General features: G+C 45.0%; 1 protein-coding gene across 2 annotated transcripts in view; it reads left to right on the top strand.

The window, feature by feature from the left end:
- OVCH2 (ovochymase 2) overlaps positions 1 to 26,402 on the top strand; it is a 69,695-nt gene that overhangs the window by 10,475 nt on the left and 32,818 nt on the right. For both annotated transcript variants that reach the window (XM_084828248.1, XM_084828240.1), the window contains exons 2-8: positions 13,839 to 14,052; positions 16,944 to 17,051; positions 18,050 to 18,159; positions 19,302 to 19,393; positions 19,655 to 19,827; positions 20,636 to 20,731; positions 21,734 to 21,885. In XM_084828248.1, coding sequence (XP_084684374.1) covers positions 16,961 to 17,051; positions 18,050 to 18,159; positions 19,302 to 19,393; positions 19,655 to 19,827; positions 20,636 to 20,731; positions 21,734 to 21,885 — 714 coding nt within the window. In that variant the 5' untranslated portion in view covers positions 13,839 to 14,052; positions 16,944 to 16,960. The remainder of the gene's footprint in view (positions 1 to 13,838; positions 14,053 to 16,943; positions 17,052 to 18,049; positions 18,160 to 19,301; positions 19,394 to 19,654; positions 19,828 to 20,635; positions 20,732 to 21,733; positions 21,886 to 26,402) is intronic.

Genomic DNA, 26,402 nt, shown 5'->3' with positions numbered 1-26,402 from the left:
AGAGCCCACCACCTCCCCAGGTAATTGGTTCCATTGCCGTATTGCTCTGACACTCAGGAAGTTTTTCCTGATGTTCAGCCGGAATCTGGCTTCCTGTAACTTGAGCCCATTATTCCGTGTCCTGCACTCTGGGATGATCAAGAAGAGATCCTGGCCTTCTTCTCTGTGACAACCTTTCAAGTACTTGAAGAGTGCTATCATATCTCCCCTCAGTCTTCTCTTCTCAAGGCTAAACATGCCCAGTTCTTTCAGTCTCTCTTCATAGGGCTTTGTTTCCAGTCCCCTGATCATCTTTGTTGCCCTCCTTTGAACCCTCTCCAGCTTGTCTGCATCCTTCTTAAAGTGTGGTGCCCAGAACTAGACACAGTACTCCAGATGAGGCCTAACCAGTGCTGAGTAGAGGGGAACTAGTACTTCCCGGGATTTGGAAGTGATGCTTCTATTAATGCAGCCCAAAATAGCATTTGCCTTTTTTGCAGCCACATCACATTGTTGGCTCATATTCAGCTTGTGATCGACGACAATTCCAAGATCCTTCTCGCTCGTAGTGTGGTTGAGCCACGTATCCCCCATCTTGTAACTGTGCATTTGGTTTCTTTTTCCTAGGTGCAGAACTTGGCATTTGTCCCTATTAAATGCCATTCTGTTGTTTTCTGCCCAGCGCTCCAGTCTATCCAGATCACTTTGAATTTTGTTTCTGTCTTCCAAAGTATTAGCTATCCCTCCCAATTTTGTGTCATCTGCAAATTTGATCAGCATTCCCTGCACCTCCTCCTCCAAGTCATTAATAAAAATGTTGAAGAGCACTGGGACCAGGACTGAGCCCTGTGGTACCCCACTCGTTACCTCTCCCCAGTTTGAGAAGGTCCCATTGATAAGCACCATTTGAGTTCAGTTCTGTAGCCAACTGTGGATCCACCAGATCATTGTTTCATCTAGCCCACTTTGAGCTAGTTTGCTCATCAGGATATCATGGGGCACTTTGTCGAAAGCTTTGCTGAAGTTGAGGTACATGATGTCCACAGCATTGCCACAGTCCACAAGGGAGGTTACCTGATCAAAAAATGAGATCAGATTTGTCTGGCAGGTTTTGTTCTTGACAAATCCATGTTGGCTTTGAGTAATCACGGCATTGTTTTCAAGGTGCTCACAGATGGATTGCTTTATCATCTGCTCCAGAATTTTCCCAGGGATTGATGCCAGACTGACTGGTCTGTAGTTCCCAGGTTCTTCCTTTTTACCCTTTTTGAAGATAGGGACAACATTAGCCCTCCTCCAGTCATCTGGCACTTCCCCCATCCTCCATGATTTCTCAAAGAGAATAGACAGCGGTTCTGAGAGTTCTTCTGCCAGTTCCTTTATTACTCTAGGATGCAGTTCATCTGGCCCTGGAGATTTGAACTCATTCAAAGTAATGAGGTGTTCCTTGACCATATGCCTATCGATCTCAAGCTGCAATCCTGCCCCTTCAGCCTGTACTTCGCCTTTGCCAGGGGGGTCATAGACCCTCTTTTGGGAGAAGACTGAGCCAAAGTCGGAATTGAGCACCTCTGCCTTTTCTTTGTCATCTGTTATCACTTTGCCATCCATATTTAATGGCTGAACAACCATTTCTTTCCTCTGTCTTTTACTATGCACGTAGCTGAAGAAAGCCTTTTTTATTGTTTTTAGCATCCCTCGCTAACCTCAGCTCATTCTCAGCTTTAGCCTTCCTGACGCCATCCCTGCAATTCTGCAGGGGACTGGAAACAAAGCCCTATGAAGAGAGACTGAAAGAACTGGACATGTTTAGCCTTGAGAAGAGAAGACTGAGGGGATATCTGATAGCGCTCTTCAAGTACTTGATAGGGATGTACGAAAGTCACTTACCTTTCCGCGGATTATGTTCATGGGGGGGGGAGGCGTTCCGTCCCTCCCCCCAGAATCCTCGATGGGGGGGGAGGCGATCCGTTCCTCCCCCTCGGAATCTTCGACGGCCGGCTGTGCTCTGCAGCGGCTCCACAGAGCAGCCGGCCAGGCCCAGCCCAGGGCAGAGCTGTCCGCAGCCGGATTTCTGGCCGCGGAGGGCTCTGGGTAAAAAACAAAACAAAACAAAATCGCGTATGCAAATGGCAGTGGCTACGGCTGCCGCCATTTGCGTTGGTTATTTTTCGCTGTCTTAGTCTACGTAGATATTTACGTAGACTATGATGGCGAAAATAAAGGGGAACGCAAATAGCGTAGTGGGCGCTATTTGCATCCCTTTTTGATTCACCGTTTTAGCCTACGTAAATATTTATGTAGGCTAAAACAGTGAATCAAAAAGGGACACAAATAGCACCTACTACGCTATTTGCGTTCCCCTTTATTTTCACCGTAATAGTCTATGTAAATATTTACGTAGGCTAAGACGATGAAAAATAACGAACGCAAATGGCAGTGGCCGTAGCCGCCGCCATTTGCGTACACGTTTTTTTTTTAAACCAGCCGTGATAGGCTACATAAATCTTTATGTAGCCTATCACATCCCTGTAAAAAAAAACAAAACCCTCCAGACTGCAAATGGCAGCAGCAGCAGCCGGTCGGAAGACCAGGTGCCGGAGCTACCGCCACCTGGAACATCCGCCCCAGGTAAGTCTTGTCCTGGGGGGGGCGTCCACGGGGGGGCGGGGGGGGAGGCCGTTCCGCCACAGATTTCGGGGGGCCGAATGCACTGGCATTCGGCCTCACCGAGATCTGTGGCGGAATTCTCTGACATCCCTAGTACTTGAAAGGTTGTCACAGAGAGGAAGGCCAGGCTCTCTTCTCGATCATCCCAAAGTGCAGGACACGGAATAATGGGCTCAAGTTACAGGAAGCCAGATTCCGGCTGAACATCCGGAAAAACGTCCGGACTGTTAGAGCAATACGACAATGGAACCAATTACCTAGGGAGGTAGTGGGCTGTCCCACACTGGAGGCATTCAAGATGAGGCTGGACAGCCATCTGTCAGGGATGCTCTGACTTGGATTCCTGCATTGAGCAGGGGGTTGGACTCGATGGCCTTGTAGGACCCTTCCAACCCTACTATTCTATGATTCTGTCAGCATCTAATGTTGGTGCATAGGCACATAGAATAGTTGCCTCCTGGTTTTTGGCGAGTTTTATTCAGAAGGTTGAGAGTCGTTCGTTAATGCCAGTAGGAACTTCTGACAAGAGTTTCATAAGATCATTTTTAATAGCAAAGCCTAGTCCATGTATTCGTCATTCTTGTTCAGGTAGTCCTTTCCAGAAGAAGGTGTAACCTCCTTTTTCTTCCTTCAGTTGTCCCTGTCCTGCTCTTCGAGTTTCTTGGAGTGCTGTTATGTCAGTGTTAACACATCTCAGCTCCCTTGCAATGATAGCAGTCCTACGTTCAGGGCATTCACTATCTGTATTGTCCAGCAGTGTCCGTATATTCCATGTTCCAAAGTTCATTTGTCCTTTGTGACTGCTAAATGGTGACCCCACTGGATGCGGTAATCCAGTCAGGGAGAAGATGAGGCAGACTATGTTTAGGGCACCTTTTCTAGCCCCCTCCCCATACGGGGTGAGCAGAGTGGATCCTGAATAGGACTGCTCAGTCATGGATACAGCTGCCGAACTACTCAGCTGCCTCGGTCCTTGAGTCAGGACGACTGAGTCTGATTCCACCACCTATGTGCTGCTCCATGACTAGGGGCTTCCGGATTTCACAGTCCTACCTAGGGATGGCAGAGAATTCCGCCATGGATCTCGGGGAGGCCAAATGCCAGTGCATTCGGCCCCCCGAAATCTGTGGCGGAACGGCCTGCCACCACCCCCTGAGGATCCCCCCCAGGACGAGACTTACCTGGGGCGGATCTTTCGGGCGGCGGCAGCTCCAGCGGCGGCTGTGGCTGATGTTCCGACCGGCCGCCGCCATTTGCAGTTTTGTTTTGTTTTTTACACACACGTGATAGGCTACGTAAGTTTTTACGTAGCCTAAAACGTCTGGGTAAAAAACAAAAAAAGGCGTATGCAAATGGCGGCGGCTATGGCCGCCGCCATTTGCATACGCCTTTTTTTTTTTTTACCCAGACGTTTTACGCTACGTAAAAACTTACATAGCCTAAAACGACTGGGTTAAAAAAAAAAGACATATGCAAATGGAGGCGGCTACAGCCGCCGCCATTTGCATTCCTTATTTTGGGCCATCTTAGTCTACGTAAATAATTACATAGACTAAGACGGTGAAAATAAGGGGAATGCAAATAGCGTCCACTACGCTATTTGCGTTCCCCTTATTTTCGCCGTCTTAGTCTACGTAAATATTTACGTAGATTAAGACGTCAAAAATAAGGAACGCAAATGGCGGTGGCCGTAGCCGCCTCCATTTGCATATGCCTTTTTTTTTAGGTGCCGCCATTTGCGTACGCGCTCCCCCCCCCAGAGCCCTCCGCGGCCGGAAATCCGGCTGCAGACGGCTCTGGCCTGGCTTGGCCTGGCCGGCTGCTCCGCAGAGCTGCTGCGGAGCACAGCTGGCCGCGGAGGATTCCGGGGGGGGAGGAACGGAGTGCCTCCCCCCTCGTCCAGGATTCCGGGGGGAGGGACGGAACGCCTCCCCCCACCATAAACATAATCTGCGAACAGGTAAGTGATTTTCGTACATCCCTAGTCCTGCCCCCGTTGCCATTCGCCGATCACCATGGGACTTTTGGTTGGCTTGGGTTTAGATTGGAAGACACCTTTGCATGAATTTGTTTTATGTGTGGAGATCAGTGCACAATGATCAACACACAGTCTTCACAGAAAAAGGCTCTAATCCAATGGCATGGATATCATGACAGTTGGTGGTCCTTTATCTGCTGCAGCCTTCATCCGCCTTCTCAGCCGTTGTAACTGTCAAGGTGGAAACTGAGCCCATAGAGCCCCAGAGCAGTTCTGATTCTGAGGAGGAACAGCAATCTGTGGGAGAGGAGCTCGCTCATCTCTCACAAGCCCAGCAGCTGGCAAAGATTCCTCCTGCCAGCATTCCTGGGACAGATAGTGACCCTGGCAGTGAGAGAGCACTGGAGGGGGGATTACTGGACGCTCCCCACAGACGCAGGGAGCGACGACAGATGGAGGGCGCTAAGAGGAGGTGCTCCGCTCGTTTGGTGCACAAACAACGGTCGCGTCCCAAGGACCCAAGGGAAAGAGGGAGGATCTCTCCCTAGCCCATAAGTTCAGGGTCTTCCCATGGTTCCCCTTCAAACGGGAACCAACTGCCTTACCTGGAGCTTAGGCTACTCTGCTGTCTTTCCCCAGTGCTGTTCCTTGCTTAGTCACTGAATTCGTATCTGAAAGAGTCATAAAGTAATAAAGGAATAAAGCCTTGGAAAGAATCCTCGTCGTCTGTGTCCTGAGTTGGCTATTGGAAAGGACTGCAAGAGGCAGCTAGGGCGCTCCTGACAGCTTGGTCCCCATTCCTCTTTTTCTCTCTCTCTTTCTCTGTTCCTACTGCCTCTGAAGGCTGCCATGGACTTGGCAGTGCAAGCTCTCGCGTAAGAGAGCCAGGCTTTTCGTAATCAAGTGGCTCAACTGACGACTGCCTTACAGAGTCTGCAAGCTGCGGTTCAACACCCACCACCTCCGATTCCCCCCCGCCGCAAGTGCCCGGTGGCTCTGCCAGAGAAGTTTTCTGGTGAGAAATGACTTTTTCAGATTTTCCGTGCCCAATCAGAGCTATACATACACCTACGACCTGAGGATTTCCTGACAGAACAGGTTTGTGTGGGCTTTATCATTAACCTACTTTCAGGCGTGGCAGCTAGATGGGCTTCGGGACTTCTTCTTGCTAATGACCCCCTGCTCGGGGACTATCAAAGTTTCATGACAGCGATGGCCAGATTTTTTGGTGACCCCCTGCGCACACAGATGGCTTCTCGGGAGATTCGCCGCCTCAGGCAGGGCAAAGACTCAGTTTCCAGCTACACGACAACTTTTTGCTTGCTGATGCAGGATTTACAGTGGAATGATGCTGCGCTGGTGGCTCAGTTTTTGGACGGTTTGAATGATGAGATCTTGGATGAGATGAGAAGACTGCATGGGGGCATTGAGAGCTGTGATTGGACAGGAGGGAAATACAAACACTGCTGTATATGGGCAGACGTGGGAGAGGACTACGACCTTATATGGTGACGTACACAGAAGAGCAGAGCACATGAATGGGAAATAGCAGAATATCAGGGTATTGAAAGCGGTAGCAGGGAAGTGGGAAATTGCAGTTCCAATACGAACTGGGGATGGCGTAATGTGAAAGATGGGCAACAAAAGCTCCTTGGAAGCGTAAGTGTAAATCGGCCCTTGGTTTTGTTGTACAGTTCTGGAAAAATTAATTTTAAATCGCCAGGGCCTGGGGAGTATTTGCGTGGGAGACTCATGGGCAGGGAAAGGTTAAGTATCCCCTGGCCACCACTGTCTCCACTCCCTTCCATCCCTGAATTAGCATTATGAGGGAAACACAGCGTTGGGGATATGCATGATTACAGCCCTAGTAGGTTGAAGAGTTAGATCAGAATTATAAATTCCACCATTACGACATTAAAAGCATAATCTCTGCTTCTCCATTTTGTAGAGTGAAGCAGCTGCCTCAGAGAGCAGATTTGGGGTTTCATGAGCGGGCAGCGAATAGTTACTTAATTTGTTGTTATTGTATTTTTGCTGTCAAGGCTGGGGAGAGGGGCTTGTGGGATTTTCTGCCTCGTGCACACACAAAAAAGGAGTACAAACATATCCCAGTACAAATAGGCAATAAATATACAAAACCTGCAGCACAGAGATTATAAAAATGCTGACAAAAACAAGTGGGTCTTCAGAGCCTTCCTGAACACCTGCAGAGAAGGGGCCTGATGAAACCCTGGTGGAAGCTTATTCCAGAGGTGCAGGGCCACGACTGAAAAGGCCCTTCTCTTCCAACTCCCATCCCCACCAACGACTGCTTCCTCAACCTGCTTGCTCCCACTCCTCCACTGGCAGCTATACTTTGCAAAGCAAAAGTGGCAGCTGGGCTTTGAAGACATACATTATGGTAAAAACATAGAACATAGGAAGCTACCTTATACTGAATGAGACCATTGGTCCATCCAGCCCAGCATTGTCAACACTGACTGGTAGCAACTCTCCAGGATTTCAGGTAGGGTTTTTTCAGCCCTACCTGGAGATGCCAGAGATCAAACCTGGGAGCTTCTGCATGCAAAGCACTGAGCCACATCCCCGCCCCAAACATGCAACATGTCATTATGGGCACAATCCTATGCATGTTTAGACAGAGAAAAGCTCTACAACTCCCAGCATTCCCCAGCCAGCATAGGCCTTTTCTCTGTCTAAACATGCATAGGATTATGTCCTAAAACACTTAGTTTAGACACAGAGTTCTGGAGTTTGGGGATGTCTCTGAGAAGCTGTGTGTTTATACTTTCACAGGGCTGAGAAGAAATGGTTGGGAAAGAGCGGTTGGAATAAACAACATGAGACACATTTATGGTCTGGTGCCAATTCCACTTTGTAGACAGGCAGTAAAATAGTGTTTAGGTGGGTTGATGGTTAAGGTCATCCAGATTTAGCTGCCTACCACCTGAATGGAGATTGGACAGTGCCTGCTTGTCCCAGAAGTAGCTAAAATAAAACACATACCTATCTGTTGTTTACTTTCACCAACCCAATTATTTATTTATTTATTGCATTTCTATCCTGACTTTTTTCCTCTTGCAAGGAACCCAAGGCAGCTTCCATTATCTTCCTCCTCTCCATTTCATCCTCACAACAGCAACCCCGTGAGGTAGGTTGGGCTGAGAGTCTGTGACTGGCCCAAAGTCACCCAGTGAGCTTCCATGGCTGAGTGGGGACTAGAACCCCGATCTCCCAGCTCCCAGTCCAACACTCTCACCACTACACCACACTGGCTCTCAATTTCAGCTGCCATCACCTCTTCCTTATCAGAGTTACCTTATACTTCCCTTCTTTTGAATGTGTTCACTTACAAAAAATATAGTAGATTGCTCAACTGTCAGTGGAAGTGTTTATTTTACTACTATCACTCCTCCAAGCACAACCTTAGCAGGGCTTGATCCTGCTAAGATAGTAATGGCCATGGAACTAGTGTTTTTTTCTTTTTTTCTCTCCTGAAGCACAGGACTCTTCAATGTGGAATTGTCTTGATGGATGGAGCAATTCAAGTTACAGCCTAATTGAAGCATTAATTGTGTCTAAGGCTATTGAAGTTAATATACTTTAGCGCACCTAATTCTGCAGCTGATCATGCTGTGAGGTGCCCACTTCATTGCAGCAAGGAAGCTTCCGGTCCTGTTTTGTCTGTCCAATAAGGCAAGCAGTGATGTGTAGTGGTTAGAGTGTCAAACTAGGACTGGGAATCCTGAGGTTCAAGACTTCACTCTCAGCCAGTGGAAGTTGGTGGCTCTCATTTCGGTGAGGCTGTGAATCCCTTTTGGGTTTAAGTCAGAACCAGCCAGAACTCTAAAGAAGCTATCCAAGGTGCTTAACCCTATCCTCAAAATAGGATACAGCACCTTGGATAGTTCCTTTGGAGTTCTGGCTGGTTCTGGCTGAAACCCAGAGTGGATTTACAGCCCCATCAAAATCTAGGCCACCAGTTTCCACTGCTCTCAGCCCTGAAGCTCACTTGGGCCAATCACCATCTCACAGTATAACCTACCTCACAGCATTGTTGTGCAGATAAATTGAGGAGGTTAGGTTGGGGAAATGGTATAGGGGAGAATTAATGTCCCTCTGCCGGCACTGAAGCCCCAGTCTCTCTGTCTGTCTCTCCCTTTCCCCCTGCCCACACACCCTGCTTTTAACTTTATATGTAAAACCTGCAGGTTATGGTTCTGCCATCTTGTTTAGTTTGGTCCTGATTCAGGTTGATGAAGGAAGCCTGGTACAGAGTAGTCACTGAGATGAAAAGAACAAGCTTTAGGTAGCAATGAGTTGAAGGAAGAAAGGGCTATAAGAAAAATAGCAGGGGAAGGGAGCGGCAGAGAGAGGGAAAGAGGAGGAAGGGATGATTTTATCTATGTTTAGCTCTGGCTCTTCTCATCTCTGGCTTCTACGCAGTAAATTGAATTAGGGTGCAATCCTATGCATGTTTAGACAGAAAAAAGCCCTAAAACTCCCTGCATTTCTGAGCCAGCATGGACTTGGGATTTGTAGGACTTTTTTTCTGTCTAAACATGCATAGGATTGCAGCCTTAGCCAAATTTGCCTTAGAGGCAAATGGGGGGGGGCACTTCTTGGGTGGGATTCTTTAGCATGAAGCAAGAAACTGGCATGGTGAGTTGCAACTACTGGCAGGAGACTTCACCTGAGCTTTTGAGGGAGACTAGGAAAGAAAGCTTTTTGAAAAATCATTGAGGTTTGTAAGAAATGGTCAAGGAGAACTACATTTATTTTCAGGAATGTTTTGAAATGCATGGAGTCAAGGAATCCTGGGAGGAACATTCTTTTGACATCCTTTTCTATAAATAGTGGCTTATGTTACAGGAATGCCTGGGTGTTTTAAAAGGTCAACATTTCTGAAATTTTGCACATTCCCTTTCAAAAGAAAACTGCCCTTTTAAAAAGAAAACTGCCCTTTTAAAATGGTTGGATTTGCATTTAAAGTCCTTTTCATAGTGTCTCTTCAATAGAATTCACCCTAAAAGCACCTCTCTTTAAAATCCTTATGAAAGTTATACACTGTTTTGTCTGTTTCTGGGAGATAAATGGAATTACCTTTTAAAATTTTCTACTACGAGTAATGCTTCTTTCAGAGTAACTAGTAGTGTTAAACCAAAGTGTATTCTAATCATAAGAGCCTTTTTCAGATTATATATCTGTGTTGTCTGAATGTGTATATGATAGGATGGGGTTCCACATCCATCCATGATAACTTATGAACGGAGCTCATCTGTGTGTAGTATACTAAGAGCACAATCCTATGCATGTTTAGACAAAGAAAAGGCCTACAACTCCCAGCATCCCCCAGCCAGGCTGGGGAATGCTGGGAGTTGTAGGCCTTTTCTCTGTCTAAATGTGCATAGGATTGCACCCTAACTGTATGTATGTAAGCTCCAGCTCATGCAAAATGCGGCAGCCAGATTGATAACATGGACTAGAAGGTCCAAACACTTAAGACCAACTCTGGTCTGCTTGCACTGACTGTCTGTATGTTTCCAAGCCCGATTCAAGGTGCTGTTTTTAACCTATAGAGCCTTACACAGCTTGGGACTGCAGTACCTGATGGAGCACCTCTCCCGACATGAGCCTACCTTTACACTATGGTCAGCATCTGAGGTCCTCCTCCAGGTGCCTTCTCTGAGGGGAGCTCAGAGGATGGCAACAAGAGAGAGGGCCTTCTTGTTGGTGGCACCACAATTATTGGTATGATCTCCCCGTTGAGGCCTGCCTGGTGCCAACATTGTTATCTTTTCGGTGCCAGGTCAAGAGCTTTCTCTTTTTTCAGGCATTTGGCAGCATACGATGAGTTTAACTTGGTCCTGGATTTGTCTTATGGTCATGGTTGATTGCTTAAAGTTGTTTTAGATATATGTTGTCTATGGATCTACTGTCTGTCTGTTTTTATGTAAATTGTTTTTAAACTTCGGCTATTGGGCGGTATAGAAATTAAATAAACTTCGTATATTGTATTTTTAACGGTTTCTGAACTTTGTAAACCACCCAGGGAGCTTCAGCTATGGAACGGTATAGAAATGTAAATAATAACAACAACAACAACAACAACAACAATAATAATAATATCATATAATAAGGACCCCTCCAAACAGAAGACAATATCTGCCATCTCCTTCCTCTGTGGCGCATGTTCATTGTACCAAGCAGAATGACTGCCCAGAGCTATTGTTTCTTGGCAGGGCTGGCCCATGACATTTTGCTGCCTGAGGTGATGGAAAAGATAGCGCCCCCAGCCACATCCGCTCCATGTATAGAAACTAACTGGAATCACAGTTGAATCTTACTTCAACGCTGGTGACAGGGCAGCATCCTCCACTGCTCCTGAGGACTGTGAGCTAGCTTAGTGGGGGAAAGAGCAAGCTGTGTGACACGCACGCACGTGCGCACACACGCGCGCGCACCCCTCCCCGGATGCAACTCTGTCAGCAGCTGCCACCTGACGCGGCCACCTCACTCTGCCAAATGGCAGACCTGGTTGATGCAGAAACCATCGCATTGTGCTGGCTTTGGCAGAAAGTGCACATGCATGTGGAGGCACACTTCTTTCTCCTCCCAATATGTCAGAAAGAGAGACCAGGCTATCAGACATTGCCAGCTTTCTAGCAGGGATGGGAGAACCAGCAAGGCCCAAGCTCCTCGGGGTTCTCCAAGCTCTACCTTGATGCTCAGCCTGCCTCATTCCCATTTTCAATTGCGATCTGTTTCTCTTTTGGTTCAAATGGGGACATTGTGCATTTTGGAACAGTTTTTGCAAGTGCACGCCCAAACGCACACTATGACCAAAGCGTGAGAATTCTTTTTAAAAAAACGACAACCCCGTGCATTTTAAAAATGCACATTTTTAGAACATGAACGCAAGTTCGGGAACGTGTGAGGCCCTCCCCCACCCCGCACTTCCATTTGTGTTCACGTTCAGAAGTTTGAACAATGCAAACTGGAGTGAAAAATGAAGCAAAACAAAATTCTCATGCATCCCTACTTTCTCGTCCTTTGATTAAAGGACTGGAGGTTTTGACCATTTAATTATGGTTGCAAATCTAGATTTCCCCCTGAAATGACAGTGCAATACTAGGATGTCAGGCTTTGAAAAAGGACCATTTGCAGAAATAATGTTCTAAAATGGCTTTGAGATTCATAAATTATACTTATTTATTTATTTATTTATTTATTAAATTTATTAATCGCCCATCTGACTGGTCACCCAGCCACTCTGGGCGATGTACAACACACCATAAAACAATTTAAAACAATAAAATTTTACCATAATTTTTTTTTTTTTAAATACCCTAACCCACCCCAAATGCCTGCCTGAACAACCACGTTTTTAATGCACGACGGAAGCTCATTAAAGAGGGGGCATGACGGAGTTCCCTAGGGAGGGAGTTCCACAGAGTGGGGGCCACCACAGAGAAGGCCCTCTCCCTTGTCCCCACCAGTCTAGCTGTCCTGGCTGATGGGACAGAGAGAAGGCCGTCCGAGGCTGATCTTGTTAAGCGGCCTGTCTGGTGTTGCTGGAGGCGCTCCTTAAGATAGGCTGGGCCGGAACCATATAGGGTTTTAAAGGTCAAAACCAACACCTTGAATTTGGCCCGGAAAACAACTGGTAACCAGTGCAACTCCTTCAGCACTGGAGTGATGTGATCTCGCCGGCGGCTGCCTTTAATCAGGCGAGCCGCCGCATTCTGTACCAGCTGCAGTTTCCGAACCGTCTTCTAGGGTAACCCCACGTAGAGCGCATTACAGTAGTCTAAACGAGAGGAGACCAGGGCATGTACTACCGATGGGAGCAGATGGTCGGGAAGGAAGGGGCGCAGCCGCCGTATCAGATGGAGTTGATACAGCGCTGTCCGGCTCACAGCTGACACCTGAGCCTCCATGGACAGCTGGGAGTCCAAAATGACCCCCAGGCTGCGGACCTGGTCTTTCAAGGGTAGCTGTACCCCATTCAACACCAGGTCAACATCCCCCAGCCTCCTCTTGTCTCCCACCAAAAGTACCTCGGTCTTGTCAGGGTTGAGCTTCAGCTTATTCCTCCCCATCCAGCCACTCACCGTCTCCAGACATTTGGACAGGGATTCTATGGCCAACCTTGGTGAAGATTTGAATGAGAGGTAGAGCTGCGTGTCATCCGCATATTGATGACACTGCACCCCAAACCTCCTGATGATAGCCCCCAGTGGCTTCACATAGATGTTAAATAGCATCGGGGAGAGGATGGAACCCTGTGGCACCCCACAAGTAAGTGGCCACGGGTCCGAAACCTCCTCTCCCAGTGCTACCCTCTGGTACCTGCCGGAGAGGAAGGACCGGAACCACCGCAATACAGTGTCTCCAATGCCCAACCCCTCCAGGCGGTCCAGGAGGATACCGTGGTCAACGGTATCAAAAGCCGCTGAGAGGTCTAGGAGAACAAGGAAGGAGCATTCACCCCTATCCAGAGCCCTCCTCATATCATCCACCAAGGCGACCAAGGCCGTTTCTGTCCCATGCCCAGGCCTGAAGCCCGACTGAAATGGGTCTAGATAATCAGTTTCTTCCAAGTGTGCCTTCAACTGCACCGCCACCACCCGCTCAATCACCTTGCCCAAAAATGGCAGATTTGAGACTGGGCGAAAGTTGTTCAGAACTTGAGGATCCAAGAAGGGCTTCTTTAAGAGCGGTCTTATCACTGCCTCCTTGAGGGCTGATGGCATCACTCCCTCCTCAAGGGAGGCGTTCACCACCGCCTTGATCCCCTCACCCAGTCTCTCTCTGCAGCTCATAATGAGCCAAGATGGGCAAGGATCAAGTAAGCAGGTGGTCGGCCTTACAGATGAAAGTACCTTGTCCACTTCATCAGGAGGAAGAAGCTGGAACCGATCCCACAAAACCGGTTTGCCACAGGCCACCTCTTGCTCACTAACTGTATCCACAGTGTGCAGAGTAACACACCTAATCTGATCAATTTTATCTGCAAAGTGCCTTGCCAAAGCCTCACAGGAGGCCTTAGAATGCTCCAGTGGTTCCGGAGCCACAGGAACCACTTATCACAGTGAAGATAAATACTTCCATTTATCTCTTGTTTCATTAAGATTTGGAAAGAACAGCACATGCTGGCAAACAATGCAGAAAAAGCAGAATTACTTATGCTTGTCAATGCTCCTGCCAGGAGCCTTTGTTGCACCTTATCCTCCTTGCAGCAAGATGGAGAAGAATGGGAAGCAGAGGAAAGGGACAAAGAGCTGCGGAGACAAAACCACCCTGCCCACTCCTTGCCACGCCATCCTAACCAAAGGAATGATTACAAGAAGACTCATGCAGCTCTGAGTCTTTTTTCTCCTTGACTGCCCCCTCCCAGCCCAGAGATGCTGCACAGTTGCACAGTAAGTGTTCCCTTTCTATATTATTTACTCTCATTGAACTGACTGTGTTGCTGGTTTTTCCTTAACTGGACCAATACTATGTATAGTGAGACACTCCAGAGGTGCAGTGCTTCCTTGGGTTTGGTTTCCTTTGGAAGGAATTCACTGGAGGTTTGTGCTGTTTTGTAATATTGGGGTTTACTTTATTGCCAAATATACTCAGGTTGAGCATAGGTCCAGCATCAAACTCCACTGCTCCCACATCAGATCTCCAGAGAAAGTCAGTCAGCACCCCAAAATGATCCCATGGATTACAGAGCCTAAAGCTAACCTTGGCCCTCTCTCTGTTTCCTCTGGTGCTTCCTGACGAGGTTTTATTGTGCTTTGCCTCATTCACAGAATTTTACAGGGGGTTCAGATGTCATCGTCTTCCATTTGTAACTGTCCTTCATTTTCCCATCGCGTCTTCCATCTTTCCTCTTACCAGAAAAAAATCTGTTAAGGAGGAAAAGATGTTACAGATGCACAACACCTTTTGATTGGTAGCGCTAGGAGCCCTCTGTCTGGAAGCACTGCTAGTTTCTTACTCAAAAACTGCAGTTTCTATTGTTTCTTTTCACTCCCAGACATAAATTACCATCTTTACATGAGGGGAAGGAAGTATACTGCTTGCCTGCTCCTCTGGCCATCCCCCACCCCATTCAGAACCTCCCAGAGTGGTCCTGAATCAAGAATCAATTTCCTAACAATTAGTTCCCATTGGGGGACATCACCTGAATATCCCAGGCTATTAACATTCCTTTGTCAAATCCAAGACTCTTCCAGGTTTTGCCTTCAGCCAGGGCAAATCCACAGTTATAACCCTGGCCACAGAAATCAGACAGGAAAACCTGTAACACTATTATTATATAATTCCTGAGAACTAAAAATGATGGGCAAAAGAAAGAACAGCATCTTGTGTCCTAAAGTTAACGTAACGTAATTTTAGGGACACAAGACGTGTGATCTGGAAGTTGAAAGGCACAACCTGCTGAAGTCTGACAAGGTATCTCAGTATTATTCAATCCATACTATTCAATCCGTATTTTAAAAACTTAATTTTTTTGGCCCCCCAAACGGCACTGAATTTTAATAAAATACAGATTAAAAACAAAATCTTAATTAAAACATAACATAAAACAAATAAATTTAAAACACAATGGAAAACAGAATAGAAGAAAAGCACCCAACCCACTGAAACCCACTTCAGCAACAGACTAGCCTATATGCCCGAGGCCTGCCTGAATAAAAATGTTTTTTCTTGCCGGCCAGAAGAACATCAAAGAGGGGACCAAACTAGGCTCCCTTGTCGGGGAGTTCCAGAGACTGGGAACAGTTGCTGGTGAAAAAAATTGCCTAGTCATTAAGAATTTTTGTCTTTCCTTGCTGATATGCTTTGGTGTTTTATTCTGGTTTTGTTTTTATTGTGTTTTTATTATATTTCCCCTTTGTTTTTCTATGAGCTGCCTGGGTGGGGGGCTTTTTAGGGGTAAAAAAGCAGCATATAAATAATTTTATATATAAATGAAGTATTTTATGCAATAAAAATACAAGACTCCGCATTTGAATAATTAATAAGAGAAAGAAGTACATATAAAATGTAAAGTGGAGGGAACAGAATATGGAAGAGCAGGCTGACAAAGATACAACAGCAGTTTTGAGGGGTGGGTGGAGATGAAGTATATATGTAGTTGATTTATTTAAAATATGTGTAGCTGACTTATTTAAAAACAAGTGGTACACACAGAAAATGTTCAGCATATTACATCCAGTGTTATAACTCAGTGGATCAAGAACAGGAGGTGAGCTACTTTCCTCTCAATCCTTATTGCAGAGATGGATTAAACTTTTTGACATCATCATTCTACTCCTGTGTCTTGTGTCATCAGTGATGTCACAGGACCAGTGAATAGGTGCCCCATGGCAGTTGCCCAACCTTGCAGAAATCTTAACAGTTATTGAGATTAGCTGGGGAGGGAATCACATTTAACCAGCCATCTCCAATATTACTGTTTTGAGTACAACCAATTCACAGCCCAGAGCAGTAGTAGTCCTTGCAACAGAAGATGTTAAATTGCCTTCCTAAGATTTCAAGAAAGGAATCTCTACAGTCTATAGTTGTTTATTCCAGGACAGCAGAAATTTTGGACCTGTCACTCTTTTCATGACAATGTGCCTGATTCTTTTTTCTCTCCATTGGCCTCTTCAATAAAACTTCTAGGTTCCTTTATTCTTAAGACTAGAAGTTCTCCATGGGTGAAGACTCAGCCAGATCTTATTTTTGCATGTTACACAGTGTTAATGCTATCCATGCATGATAGAACTAGCAATTGCATTTTATTAAAACATTCTCTTAAACTGAGATCTTAAGTGTACATTTTTTTAAATAAACACCATTGAACTCAATGAAATGCAGTTCTTAGTAAATTAATCTAGGCTGTGGTGTCAGCACAAACTGCTGCTTTGCTGTCAGACATACATATAAAGTACAGTTGATTAACTTTTTAAAAAATCCACATGTGATAGCCTTGGAAACGACCATAATTACACTGGAGTAGTTGTTAATCATCAGTTATATTGGCATAGGACTCTTACGTGTTGGCTAGCCAGGGGGCCTGCATTTATTGTTCTTTTTAGTATGTAGGCTGGCCTCTTGAGAGAGGATCAAGTGAAGCAGTAAAGAACCTCCATCCCTGGAGAACTTAAAAGGAATCATGCTTGGCTAAATGTGGAAAAATTTAGTAGTGCCTGGTTAAAAGCTTTATAGCTGGGTTAATGAGTAACCTGTGCTTTAATTAGTCAGTTGCCGCTCTCCCACTGTGTTATAGTTTCTTCTTTGCTACTATAAAGTTCTCCACTCTGTTTAACTTAAGTCACTTACAGCTTGAACATGCCAGTGGCTTTAGGCAGTCTGCTTTTACTTATGCTCGGGACAACTTACCCTACCGAAGGAAGCTCCACACCAACATCTCTACAGCAAGGTATGGCAATGATTTCATATCCATCTCTGATCATTTTCTAAAGGTAAAAATACAGATGTCCAAATCGATTCATCTGATAGATAAGATCTTCACAGTAATCTGTACTTACTTTCATTCCAGCTGCAGCTGTTGGTTGGAATAAGGGTAGAATCACACAGCTGCTCTGCGTAGGACTGGGTGATTTTCCTCCCCTCGCCTGGATGGCACTTCTTTTGCAGCAAACTGGCCATCTGAATGAGTCATTGGGGCCCATAACTGAGATTTGGTTGAGATGCTGCTGGAGCAAAGAGATGCTCCACTGGAGCAAAGAGCCTTTCCTGAGTGGGGGGACACAGTGGGATATAACACATTATTCTGAACCCTCATTATTCATGCATTAGTTTGTTGTGATGTTCCTGTGATAGACACAAGCCATAGAGGGAAACAAATGTGCAGCTTGATAATTGCTTGATAATTTTAAAGCCAGATTTGGAATAACTTCCCAATATTTCCACCTTAAACAAATTTTTCCGGATGGTAATATTTCACTTCCGTTTGGTCTGAGAATTTAACATGTTGTGGATTTTAACAACAAATATTAAAATCTAGGCAATAAACTATGACAAACGCACAATAAGGACTAAAATTGGTTTTTAATTTTGCTGTATAGCATGCATAAAGTTATTCCATCAGAAATCCAAATAAAGCCATTTTTATTTAGGTCTGAATGTGCAGGAACTGTTTCTTTTGTAAATGATATAAACATATCTTGAGCTATTCTTTGCAAAGGAAACGCTGCAAAATGAAGTTCAGATGCACTTGTCAAATTTAGAAATGCCATTAGTGATTTAAGACTAGAAATAAATTGGATTTATTAGATAACAATCAGAAGCCTTTAACTATTTTAGAACCATTTGAAACTCAGAAGTTACTTAATATTTTATGATAAAGTAGAGAATGATATCGAGATATCTTGCTCTGTTTTTTCTACACCCCCTTCCGTTCTTAATGCCTTTCAGGTTCTAAATGTGGGCAGAAAGTCTCTGAAACAAATCCATGGCATTCCTATAACTATCTCTCTCGGATTGTTGGTGGGAACCAGGTGCAACAAGGTTCACACCCATGGCAGGTGAGCAGCCCCCATCCCACCTAGATAGTTATAGTTCAAGCCACCTTCAGATCTAAGATCTGTCATGGAGGTGAGAAGAATTAGGGGACTGTATGTCTTTGGGCTTTACTTTATAGGTTCTTTTACTGAACAGGTGTTGATGTTTGCCAAGAGCAATGGAGCAGATACTGACAGCAAGAACAATGGCCTTTCTCTCTTGGCTGCCAGAAAACTTTAGTGATGAATTCTATTGTTTTCATAGCAAGAGTCATTATAAGAAAGTGAGACAGGCTTGTTCATTGGGAAAATCAAATCTTATTCTTAAACCCCTAGGCAAGTGGGGGGCAAGTGCCCCCCCCATGCATAGTTCATATTCTCTTCCCCCCCAACACACATACACACACTTAGCCAGGCCTCTGTGGTTACCTGAAGGAAAGGCACTTTTCACATACAAATTATAACTGAACCATAACCTGGAAATTAAAATAAGGCTACAGTCCTAAGCGAGCTTCCTTGAAAGTTAATGCCCATTAAAATCAATAGGACTTATTTCAGATACGGTATGTTTAAGGTGGGTCTATTTAATGTGAATATACCATTATTTATCGTTTAAGAATCTAACATCTAGGACAAAACTTGCCCTCCTCCAAAAAGCACTTTGCCCCTTCCATGCCCCTAGAACATAGGGTAGTATCCAATCTTAGTCCTATGTAGAGTAGAACCATTGAAATGAATGAGACAAGTTAGTCACAATTAACATAAGTCCCATTTATTTCAATGGAACTTCTCTATGTAGGACTAACATTGGATACTACTCATAGGAAGCTGCTTTAAACCAAGTCAGAACGTTCGTTCATCTAACCCAGTATTATCTTCCCCATCTTTCTCCAACCTGGGGCCCTCTAGATGTTTTGGATGACAACTCCCAGAATTCCTGACCATTGGCTATGCTAGCTGGTGCTGGTGGGAACTGAAGTTCTGGGATTGTTATGCTCACTGCAACTTCCCTGAGTTATGAGACATTCCAGGGCCACAAGTTTGGTTTCCCGTTCATCAGATGTTCAACATTCAATGCAGCATATATATCCTGCTCTCTGCCTCTCTTTTGTAGATGTGATGAGATATGCATTTCATAATGTGACAAGTGCTCTGTATTGCTACAGATTTCCTTGAAACGAAATAACCAGCATTTCTGTGGGGGAACCCTTGTTTCCACTCAGTGGGTAATCACGGCAGCTCACTGTATTACAAGCAGGTACAAATGAGCAATTTACTAGAAGTCAGATTGTTGTTTTATTTTTTACTTATTCTGTTAAATATATTTAATGTGCACTGCCCTGGAAATGCCTATTGAAGGCAAGAAATAAATTCATAAAATAAATAAATAAATAAATTTTATTTCAAATGTGTGCTATGCAATTACATTTCTGCATGGAATAGGGTTTTTGTTTTGTTTTGAAAAAAAAAAAGAACCTCAGTTTTGTTCCTATTATGATGATTTTCCACTGCTGTGCAGATTCCTGCTCAGTAGGCTGACAGTCACTGCTGGAGAACATGATTTGAAGACGAAAGATGAGGAAGAGCAGACTCTACATGTAAAATACATAATCAGACACCCAAAATTTAATATGAAGAAACCAATGGATTATGACATTGCCCTTCTGAAAATGGACGGTCACTTTAAATATGGTAATATCATAGTCTAATATGATAACCATGGCTACAGTCATTGGTCTGTATAGCTGAGTTATTACAAATGTTATTACTGACTCTCATGGGGAAATGGTTTAGAGCATTTCTATGCCAGCCTAAAATCCCGCAACTTTACCTGGGCTTTCTACTTGCGTTTTAAATGCAGGATCATGACTGGCTCCCTTTAAATGTGTTTCTCTTCCCACACTGCTTTTCCTCCCTTATCTGCGTGTTCTATATGTTTCATTGTATAGCCACTAGATGTCACTGTGGTCTAGCTCTTCTTATTGAGGGATTTCCTCTTTTCAGGAGAAAATTCAACCTGCTGTAATTTGATAGCTCATTATCTCTGACCTTTTAAAAAATGGGATAAAGGTCATTTAGCAAGGGAGATGCCCTGGAGGTTGATGACATCATGTAAAGGACCTGCAAACCTCCATGAGTAACCACTCTCAATAGTGGGATAAAAGTCCGATGTGGAGAAGCTCTCAGAATCTTGAATTCGGAACACTGGGTTATAAATATTTGAGAAACACAAACAGTCTAAGGCAATGTTTGTGTGAGAGAGACCATCTGATGTTGCTTTTAATTTACATTATGTTTGCACAGAATAATTTTGCCTGTGTATCCTTGTGCTCATATATTTTAGAACATCGGTTTTAAAATACTTGTAGAAATTAACTTCTAAACTGGATTCCTTGGTGAATGTCACTACATACTGTAGTGAAAGGAATTTGCGATATAAACCAAATTAATGTTATTCATTCTAATGTGTCACAAGAAGTTTGATGTGTCTTAATGGTAGGTTCAGCGGTTTGGCCAGTATGTCTTCCTGACCCACATGAAAAGTTTGATCCAGGATATATATGCATCACCTGTGGCTGGGGTCGTCTAAGAGAAAGTAAGCAATTGGAGTTATATTTGAAAGCAGTTCCTTAAGAAGCAACTATTAAAAAGTAGTGTGTGGGGGCAACCAAAGGGGAGGGCTAGAGCAACTCCTCTATGAAGGGAAGTTACAACGTTTGGGGCTCTCTGGCTTAGAAAAATGGTGAGTAGGGGAACATGATTGAATTGTATAAAATTATGCATGGTGTGTAGAAATAGTATAGTACCTGGGGTCATGCAATGAGATGGAATGGTGGGAGATTCGGGACAGGTAAAAGGAAGTTGTTCTTCACACAGAACTGGGGATGTTGGAGCAATCTGCAACAGAATCACATGAGTTCAGATTTCTATGAATCCAATCCACAGATTCTGCAGCAGACTGGCTTTTCTTGAGTCGCACAGTTTTTGTGGACCTCTGGACCAGTTTTTTTACTTTCTATAATTTTATGCAAATTTAGTCATAGAAAAATATGTAAAATAAAAAAAAAACACTGGCCGAAAATGCACATTTTCCCCATAGGCTAAAGAATGAACATACGCATCAGGGGGTTTGCACATTTTGAGGGGATTTGCACTTTTTCGCAAGTGTGAATTCGTGCAAGTGCAAGTTTGTGCAAATTTGGGAAATTGGAAAAAGTCCAATTCCACCAATGAGCAGACGACGGCTGGCTGGGGGATGCTGGGAATCGTAGGACTTCTTTCTGTCTAAATATGCATTGGATTGTGCCCTAAACTGGTGTTTCCTCTCCCACCCATCTCTCTACCATTCACTGTGTGGTTTGACTGTTTGGTGGGAAAGACCGTATCTCAGTGGTGGAACATCTGCTTGGCATGCAGAAGGTTCCTGGTTCAGCTCCTGACCACTCCAGATCAAACAGGATCAGGCAACAAGTGACAGGAAGGACCTCTGCCTGAGACCCTGGAAATCCGCTTCCAGTTGCATTAGACAGTCCTGGGCTAATGGGCAAACAGTTTGGCCTGGTCCAAGTCAGCTTCCTGTATTTTGTTTGTTTTTCAGATGGAGTCCTCCCTGAAGTCCTGCATGAAGTGGAGCTGCCCATCTTAGAACAGAGCGAATGTTCTAGAGTGTTGTCAACTTTAAAGAAACCTATTCGAGGTGACACTCTAATGTGTGCTGGGTTTCCAGATGGAGGAAAGGATGCTTGCCAGGTTGGTAGAATGACTATGAATGGTATACATGATGATGACGATGATGCATTCACTCCATCTCTGTGACTTTTAGGTATATGCTAAGGGGAACGTTTAGTGGGAAGGCCTATACTCATGCTTTGCATGAAGAAGGTCCCAGGTTCAATCCCCGGCATCTTCAGGTAGGCTAGGGAAAGAGTCCTGGAGAAGCCATTGGAAAGTTGTTGCCCGTGAAGAGACAATACTAAGCTAGATGGATCAATGGTCTGATTTGGAATAAGGTAGCTTAAGTCCTACTTAGAGTAGACCCATTGAAATGAATGCAACGTAAGTTAGTCCTGGCTAACTTAAGTCCCATTAATTTCAATGGGTCTACTCTAACTAGGTCTTATGTCGGTTTTTACCCTCTACGTGATGCTTTGGGGCATTGCTGATTGAGAGCCATATTAGTCTATTGCAGAAGAAAGAGCAAAGTGTTGTTTTTGCTTTGGTGCGCCGGCTGTCACGTGCCTACAGATCTCTTCATCATAGCTATAATGTTCTACCGACCCCATCTTTCTACCTTTGCTGAACCCTTTTCGCATCAGCTTCTCTACTGTGCAATACCTGCACATCGATCGGCCATGAAACTCCAGGACATTACAAAGGATTTCAGAAAATATTCCAGGGTGTCCTACCTCTATTCTGAAATCATTGTCTGTGCTGGAGATGACAAACATAATCCACAAAATGCCAAATGGCCTTCCCACCAAGGGCAAATGAAAACATCAGCTTTTATTCAGATTACTGAAATGCGATGCCCCAGCATGTTAGCCCCACAACAGAGATAGTTGGAAAGAGACAGAAATGTGTGTGTGTGTGTGTGTGTGTGTGTACAGAAGCCACAAGCCATAATAATCAGTAATGATGTTGTAGCAGCCATATCGGGGGTCAGACTAAGTAGCCTCATGCAGTCTCATGCTTCATGTTCTTGCTGAGCTCTTTCTCCCTTGAATATATTATTGTAAGCTGACGAGACACAGGAATTCCTTATCTTATCAAAGGTCATACAACTGTATATCTTGTTCTCTGCTGTTCTCTTCTGTTCTCTCCTTATCATAGCTACCCTATAACCCAGTTCTTGTATTATAAACAATGGTGCTAGGAGAAGAAATGTTGAGGACTGCAACCCCACAGGGGAGGGAGAGGAGGAGCCGTTTCCTATGTGTCACAATATCTACAAAAACAATGTGCTAATGTAAATCGGGGCTTCTGGCTCTTTGGAAATGATTCCAGCCTTAAGCCCGTGCGTTAAATAAAGAATCTCTTTTTCCTTCACTCCGTGGTCTCTCTGACTCTGGGTTCTGCAACATAAATGGTGCCGTGACTCGGATGTGGCAGGCTCTGAGACAGAGAGGTGGCAGTTGCCTGCTCTTAATCGCCGCACCGGGAGGGAGAGCTCGGCGCATGCTTCCCTTTCTTGGCACCACCGACCTTTTTGTCGGGTAAATGGGAGAAAGCCTGCGCCGGGATCGCCCAAACGGCAGCGAGCAGCAAGAGAACCTTGGGAAGCGGAGGAAGGAACTTGAGCCCTGCCTGTATCGCAGCTGCAATTGAGTTGAAACCCACATTGGAAGCCTTCAGGAGAAAGGCAAGTATATGGGAAAAAGAGGTCCCCGCCTTTAGGGAGAAAGGCCACTGGGCAGAAAAAAAGAGGGCCCCGCCTTATGAAGAAGGTCAGTGTTAGTATACGTATATGAAAAGAACCTACTCCTTGCGGGTAGAAGGGGGGCCTGATCACACCCCCGAGTGGGCGCCAGTACCCAGCACGCCAGTACTCAGTAGGAAGCTGAGGAAGCTGGGGAAGCCGCTTTCCGCTCTGGTGAAAAGTGGAAAAAGTGGGTGGCAGGGACATATGGATGCAGTGGAGAGATTGATGATTGTGTGAGTGGCTACTGCGGTTTCTGAAGCATACCGTTGACCGTCCGGGTGCCCAGGCCAGTAGCAAAGTGCGTGGTTATAAAATCCTCTTGTGTTGGCCAGTGAGACCCCTTACTCACTGACCAATTCCCATTCCCTAATTGTGTCTGTCTTCAATTTAGGAGGGAGGCTATGGGTGGTGGGGGAAGCAAACCTTGCACCCCCTTGGGATGTATGCTAGCAAATTTTAAGAAAGGTTTTAGTAGAGATTATGGGGACCCCCCCATGAATCCTCAATGGTTGCGGACTTTGTATGAAATAAAGTGGCCGTCTTTTGGTGTAGGATGGCCTACTAAAGGCTCTCTAGAGCCCAGCAAAATCAGCCGTGTATATGCTATTGTGGTTGGAAGACCTGGGCACCCTGACCAATTTCCCTACATAAACTCGTGGGATTCCATAGTCCGCGCTTCTCCTCCATGGCTAAAGAAATGCCTAGAATCCCAGGCAAAAGTTTTGGTGCTCAGAAAAGAAAAATTGGCCAAGAAATTACAACCAGTGTTAGAAGCCCCATGTGAAGATCTGGCAGAGCTAACGGCGTTTCCACCTGCTTATGCCCCGCTTCCACCACAGGCCCATGTTACTGTAAGACCGCCCCGTTGAGATCCAGATCCGGTGGCTCCTGAGCCCCTGCCATCCCCCTTGCAGAAGCATTGCCCTTCGCTTTGACTTAGAACTGTCGCCATCAGTTTCAAGCCCCACCGGCAGTAATTCGCCGATTTCAGCTACGGTCCTCAACTCCCAGATATTGTCTGCCGAGACTTTCATATCTACGGGATCGGGAGGTTCCCCTCTTACACCTCAATCAGCATTAATAAAAGAAACTGAAGAATTGAAGTGTGGGGCAGAAGATTTAATAAAATCGGCGGTGACCCTTAAAAAGATGTGTTCTCACAAAAAAAAAAGAGGAGGCAAGCTCGTCTACTGCTCAAGACTTGCACCCCCTTAAGATGTACGTCCAAAAAAAAGGAAAAAAGGAAAAAGTTTTTTTTTAAAAAAAGATTCAGAATAGAGGGAGAAAACAGCAAAAAGCTCAAGGTCGAGCTAAGAGAAAAAAAAGAACAAGATCTGAGGCTGTTAATTGGAAAAATGTTGCAGGACAGCCTGGCTTTTAACAAAGCGTGGGAGCGTGAGAGTGTAAGGCCAAAGAAGTAGCTGTTAGCCTAGCGCGCCGAGAGGGCGGGCAGGAAAATTGCCCACAACGTTCTGAGTTGTGCAACATCATCACCTCGCCTAATTGAGATGAAATCCCTAAGAAACAGAAACTGAAAATGAAGACCCAGAAGATGAAGGCGCAAAATGGAGAATAAAGGTGAAGAATCAGCCCCCAGGGCACAGACTAGACCCCTCTTCGAGTGAAAAGTGTGCCATAAGACTGTCCCAAGGCAGAATGAAGCAGAAAGACCACGTTGAAGATCTCTGTCAAGGTAACCGTGTTTAGCTTTGAACTGTGTTAGAATTGCATAGAGCCTGTAGCTACTGACTATCAGCTATATGATTTCTGAAGAGCGTAACCATTAAGCTTTTGCCGTGGGATTCCCTGCAATGAAGAAATCTCACTGATTTAAGTGTCCAGTGTTACACTGCCTGAGTGTGTGTGCTGAAGAGACCAAGAAACCAGACAGCATGTTCCTGGCCAAGCCAAAATCACACTACTACCATGCTCCTGGAAGCTGCAATAAACTGTGTAAGCAGTTTGGAGACCCAACCTGATTGAGAAGAAAAGAAGATATTGGAGTAACTGTCTTGAAAAACAGTGAGATCTGTGTAGCTGGCTGGCTGACGCTGTCAGTGATGTTACAACTTTAAATTAAGACTTTTTTCCTGTTTGAGACCCCAGCGAAGAAAGCTGACCTGAGTTATTTGTTGCCCATGCCAAAGCAAAGATTTAGCTGCCCTGTACCTCATCGTGTCCTGTTTTAAGCTTGGAATTTACAAATACAAACTGAGAAGCTTGCTTTTGAAGTCCTGCAAATCACCCCACTGCCTCCCCGAAGAAGATTAATGGCTGCCTGAAAAAAATGCAAGTATAAAGCGATGCCCATCACCCTCCAGCGTCCTGAGTTTTGGCACTTTGTTTTTGTGTACCAGGTTAGAAGAGAAAAAAAAAGAGTAAGTTTTTAAAATGTCTGTGAGAACCTGACAGAAGTAGAATAAAATTTACAGAGGAGTTGTCCAGGTTAAAGCGTCACGGCTAGAGAGCTGAGCTGTGCCGCTCTGTTTAGACAGAGGCCTTGCTAAAAAGTTAAAGGCCCTTGTCTGTCAGAAGGGGTGTAGGGCCACACTTCCCCTTTTTAAACTGATGCAAAAGTGGGGAGCCTTTGCTGGAAACATCTCATCTTCATTGCCCAGAGCCTTCTCTGTTTGCCTCCATCATTGTCTGGGCGTTTTAGAGACACTCTGCACATGGACTAAAATTTTAAATTGTCAAAGACTTGCCATGGACAGTGCTGTGAAGCTTTTGATAAACTTGAACTCTCATCGCTGTAGACCGTGTGTCTGTGTTTGTAGTCAGCTCAGTGTACAGCAGGCTGTTTGATCTATGACTTTTAGATTTCCTTCTGCTAAAACTCATGCAGCAT

The sequence above is a fragment of the Heloderma suspectum genome, chromosome 1, assembly GCF_057233095.1.
Source record: "Heloderma suspectum isolate Gila_16-S chromosome 1, 16-S_ref, whole genome shotgun sequence".
NCBI lineage: Eukaryota > Metazoa > Chordata > Lepidosauria > Squamata > Helodermatidae > Heloderma > Heloderma suspectum.
This window is presented reverse-complemented; position numbering and strand designations above follow the sequence as displayed.